This window comes from Suricata suricatta, chromosome 12, assembly GCF_006229205.1.
Source record: "Suricata suricatta isolate VVHF042 chromosome 12, meerkat_22Aug2017_6uvM2_HiC, whole genome shotgun sequence".
NCBI classification, from domain to species: Eukaryota; Metazoa; Chordata; class Mammalia; order Carnivora; family Herpestidae; genus Suricata; species Suricata suricatta.
Genome location: NC_043711.1, coordinates 15,864,564 through 15,867,764, shown reverse-complemented (window position 1 = coordinate 15,867,764; position 3,201 = coordinate 15,864,564). Strand labels below are relative to the sequence as shown.

The 3,201-nt window shown below is 44.8% G+C and overlaps 1 protein-coding gene across 1 annotated transcript in view; it reads right to left on the bottom strand.

Moving 5' to 3' along the window:
* Nucleotides 1–1,953: 1,953 nt before the first annotated feature.
* The window catches only part of RTP3 (receptor transporter protein 3), a 5,038-nt gene continuing 3,790 nt past the window's right edge, over nucleotides 1,954–3,201 (bottom strand). The window contains exon 3 of the mRNA XM_029917867.1: nucleotides 1,954–1,986. Coding sequence (XP_029773727.1) covers nucleotides 1,954–1,986 — 33 coding nt within the window. The remainder of the gene's footprint in view (nucleotides 1,987–3,201) is intronic.

The following is a 3,201-nucleotide window of genomic DNA, read 5'->3' as shown; positions in this document are numbered from 1 at the left end:
ATAAGTAGAGTCTTCTGGGAGGGATACTGGCACGTGTTTCCCACCTCCTTGTGTCTGCCATCTCTTTTTTGTGCAAATATGGATTCACACATGCATGGACACTCCAGGCTCTTCTGCGATCTGGTCATCTGGGACTCAGGGAGACAGGTCTCTCTCAATAAATAAATAACCATTAAAATAAATCTTTATTTTTAAAATTTTCTTTATTTTAGAGAGAAGGAGAGAGAAAGCATTAGCAAGTGGAGGAAAGGAGGAGAGAGGCAGGGACAGAAGATCCAAAGCAGGTCCTGTGCTGACACCAGAGAGCCCAATGTGGGGCTCAAACCCACAAACCATGAGATCATGACTTGAGCTGAAGCTGGAAGCTTAACCGAGTAAGTCACCCAGGTGCTCCAAGAAGACAATTTCTAAGGCTGAATCCATCTTAAACATTTTATGACTTGCCTTCCACTAAGAACCCCCTTTAAAATAATTTTTGTAACTTTATTTATTTTGAGAGAGACAGAGACAGCATAAGTGGGGGAGGGGAAGATAGAGAGAGAGAGAGAGAGGAGAGAGAATTCTAAACAGGCTGTGCACTGTCAGCACAGAGCCTGATGCACAGCTCGAACTCACAAAACCATGAGATCATGACCTGAGCCCAAACCAAGAGTTGGATGCTTAAGCAGCTGAGCCACCCAGGTGCCCTAGAACCCTTTTTTATATTAATGAACCAGCATGTTCCTACCTGACTGGTCACTCAGCAGCCAGCTGTTTATGGGCTACTGGGCATGCCTGTTCTTTAGGCATGTGTTTGTAACTGTCTTGTCCACTCTTACATTTTAAGTTTCTGGAGTTTGCCGAATAGGTATATAGACTGTGCTCCAATATTTGAAAACGAATAGCAAGCTTCTTAAGAATTTACCTACACATTTCTTTTGTGTTTCCAATAATTCTGTCTGTGCTTAGATGTACAAATATTGTTTCCGATATTGCCTTGAAAGAGTATGCTTGCTGGGGCTCAGTTGGTTAAGTGTCTGACTTTGGCTTAGGTCACGATCTCACGGTTTGTGAGTTTGAGTCCCGCATTGGGCTCTGTGCTGACAGCTCAGTGCTTGGAGTCTGCTTGGTATTCTGTGTCTCCCTCCCTCTCTGCCCCTCCCCTGTTTACACACTTTCTCTCTCTCAAAAGTAAAAAGTAGACAGTAAAAAAAACAATAAAAAGAGATCTTTCTTAAAAAAAAAAGAGTGAGCTTGCATTATAAAAAATTGCATTTTCTAAAAATCAAAGATATAGTAAGATATCACCTCATGCCTATTGGTATAGCTATTATTAAAAAAAGCAACCCAGAAAATAAGTGATGGTGAGGGTACGGAGAAGTTGGAACCCTTGTCTGTCCCGTCCTGCAGTTCAGTCAACGCAGGTTCCTGAGGGAGGGAGTGAGAATGAGGTAGGGCAGGGAGCACAGAGAATGGAGGCAAGACAAAGTCTCTGATCAAGCCCCATTTTTTAAAAAACACACACACCTTATATAAGGTTCAAGGCGGGAGCAAGGCAGCTGACCTAGGTCGGTTGCTAGGAAACAGGGTCAAGTGATTATAATGAATTAGGGTGGGGGAGGAACCAAAACTGCAGCTTCAGCCCAGCGCCTGAGGGACCCTGCCCTGCCTGCAGGCGGTTGATCTTTGTTCTGGCAGCTTCCCACACTTGTCCCTATTGGTGAGAGTGTAAAGTGGTGTAATCACTATGGAGAATAGCATGGTGGTTCCTCAAAAAATTAAAAATAGAACTATTGTATGATCCAGCATTTCCACTTCTGAGTATGCATCCAAAGAGTTGAAAGCAGGGTCTCAAAGAGGTATTGATCACTTGTATTCCTAGCAGCACTACTCACAATACCCAAGCGGGGAAGCCACCCAGATGTCTATGAATGGATAAACAACATGTGGCATATACAAACCATGGAATGTTATTCAGCCTTCGAAAGGAAGGAGCTCCTTCCCATGCTACAACATGGAGGAACCGTGAGGATATTACACCAGGTGACAGACCAGCGACAAGAAGACAAATACTGTATGAGCTCACCTCTATGGGGTCCTTAGGGTAGTCATATTCATAGAGACAGAAGGAAGAATGGTGGTTAGCAGGCATTAGGGGAAGGGAGAAAATTCGAATTGTTGTTTAATGGGGGGAGATTTCTGAAAATGAGGAAGTCAGTAAGAAACTGAGCACGCACTCCAGGTGGGTGTATATTTGTTTCTTTACACATTGTGTCACAGTGCCAGTCTACTAATACATCAACATACATCATAAGCCACACAACAAGAAATGGTAAAGTAGAAAGAAACACTAAATCGAGTTTGAAGGTTCTATCCCCAGACTGAGTGGATGGTCCTGCCTTGGCCCTGAGCTGTGTGGACCCTGCTGTGGATACCACTGCTTTGAGACCCAGGTTTTCAGCCCAAGAAAACCACAGCAAGTGCCTCCACAGACTGATGTCACAGGGTCTGGATAAGCTCGTCTGGTGAGAGGACCCACAGATTTCGTGGGATTTCCAGATGGTTCTGTGAGCCTATAATGGTTTTGGTCTATAGAGAATGAGTGGAATTTCAGTGTCTTTTACACAACATTTAATTGAGGCAAAATTAACATTAACCACTAAAACTTGCATGAAATCAACCATTTTAAAATGAACAACTCAATGACATTTGCCACATTCACAGTTTTGTACAACCACCTCCTCCATCTTGTGCCAAACATTTTCATCACCATTCACACCTCCTTCCACCCCAAAAAAGCCCCGTACAGATTAATCCCCTTTCCCACAGCCCCTGGCAGTCACAAATCTGCCCCCTGTCTCTGTATTGACCTATTCTGGAAATTTCCTCTCCATGGGATCATCCTACATGACTTTGAACTTGGCATCACGGTGAGATCCACTGAATAGTCTCTATGATAATCACCACCACGATGACTAGAATGACGCAACGGCAGCAAACATTCCAATACCTGCGCCTGGGATTTGGGGCTATGTGGGAATAGAACCCCTCACTCCAGGGGGTGACCTGGACTTGCCTCTCCACATGGTCGTAAGTGCTTGCTCTCGGGCTCCACTGGGTGGGGAGGCTCGAAGCCTGCATGGATCCTGCATACCAGTGTCTCGGTAAAGGCTTTCCCCTGTTGGCCTCGGTGCTCCCCTCTCTGGGTAATTCCCTTCCCCT